The 1,293-nt window shown below is 54.8% G+C and overlaps 1 gene segment (V, D, J or C); it reads right to left on the reverse strand.

Moving 5' to 3' along the window:
* Window positions 1-1,172, reverse strand: part of LOC111722648 — a 7,295-nt gene extending 6,123 nt beyond the window's left edge. The window contains 2 exon segments of the V gene segment in view: window positions 706-1,011; window positions 1,124-1,172. Coding sequence covers window positions 706-1,011; window positions 1,124-1,172 — 355 coding nt within the window.
* Window positions 1,173-1,293: the final 121 nt, after the last annotated feature.

Genomic DNA, 1,293 nt, shown 5'->3' on the forward strand with positions numbered 1-1,293 from the left:
GGGTCCCCATGTTCCTGAATGGGATCAGCTGTAGGAAAGTCACATTCAGGGGACCTACATCCCCTAACTCCCCCGGAGCAGGCTCAGCATTTCCCAGCTGAGGTGGAACCTGCCCTTCCCCTCTCATCTCCCACAGGGAGGTTGCTGCCTCCCCCATCAGAGGTCCCCACACCCACCCTCTATCCTGAGGTGACAGCTAAAGATGCAGGAACCCATGAGTGAGCCAGGCCAGCTCTGTGCCTGGAATTCCCCCCTGATCCATGTCCTTGGTCAGTAATTCACACTCCACTGCCCAGGCCATGACTTGTAGGGAGCCTGAGGTGGCCCTGAGCTCAGGTGACCGGGAGAGAAGGGGTGGTGTCTCCCATGACAACTGCTGTCCATGCTGTAGGACTGTCCACAGCTGGGATGGTCCCTGGGCACTGACCAAGAAGTAAACCAGAGGAGGGTCATTTTCAACCTTTTCAGGCCAGTTCCAGAGACACAGTCTCCAGATTTGTTTTTGTTTCTGTTTTAGTTTTCCTCAGACTTCAGGAACAGTGAATGTAAAATTGAGAGAAAAAATATTTTAAACCAGAGGTGCTTTCAAGTACAGTTTGAATACATGGAACACATTTAACAATTTAAAAACTAACATAGAACAAGACCCTGATCAGGCTGAGGGTTTTGTCCCACTTCCTCATCTGCCTGTGTCACTGTGTAAACCACTGCTGTCACCACTTCCACAGTAATAATCAGCCTCATCCTCAGCCTGGACGTTGGAGATGGTTAAGTAGCGGTCAGCCCCAGAGCTGGAGCCCGAGAAGCGGTCAGGGATCCCAGTCCCCTTGTTGGAGCTTCCATCACTGTAAAGCCACATCAAGTACCGAGGGGCCTTCCCTGGCTGCTGCTGGTGCCATGCAACGGCATAGCTGCTGTGCCCACTATCCAAGGTGCAGGAGAGCTTGACCGAGGCTCCCGGGGAGGCAGATGCAGAGGGCGGCTGAGTCAGTGCAAGCTGTGAGAGGGACCCTAGAAACACAGAAACCCATTATGGCCTGGAGGAAGGACAGGAGGGAAGGATGGTCCTGGCATGGGTGTGGGAAGTGGGCTGGAGGGTAAGGATGATGAGGACCGTCCTGACCTGTGCAGTGAAGGAGGAGGGTGAGGAGGAGGAGTGGGGTCCAGGCCATGGTGCAGACACCCTAGAGCTCTGCTGAGGCAGACACACTGCTGTCCTCTCTTATCCTCCCTCCAGCCCCAGAGGAGAGAGGGGGGCCCTGCATGCAAATGTGCTGCTCTTCCCCTGCCCAG

The sequence above is a fragment of the Otolemur garnettii genome, unplaced genomic scaffold, assembly GCF_000181295.1.
Source record: "Otolemur garnettii isolate 467f Iridium unplaced genomic scaffold, OtoGar3 scaffold00301, whole genome shotgun sequence".
NCBI lineage: Eukaryota > Metazoa > Chordata > Mammalia > Primates > Galagidae > Otolemur > Otolemur garnettii.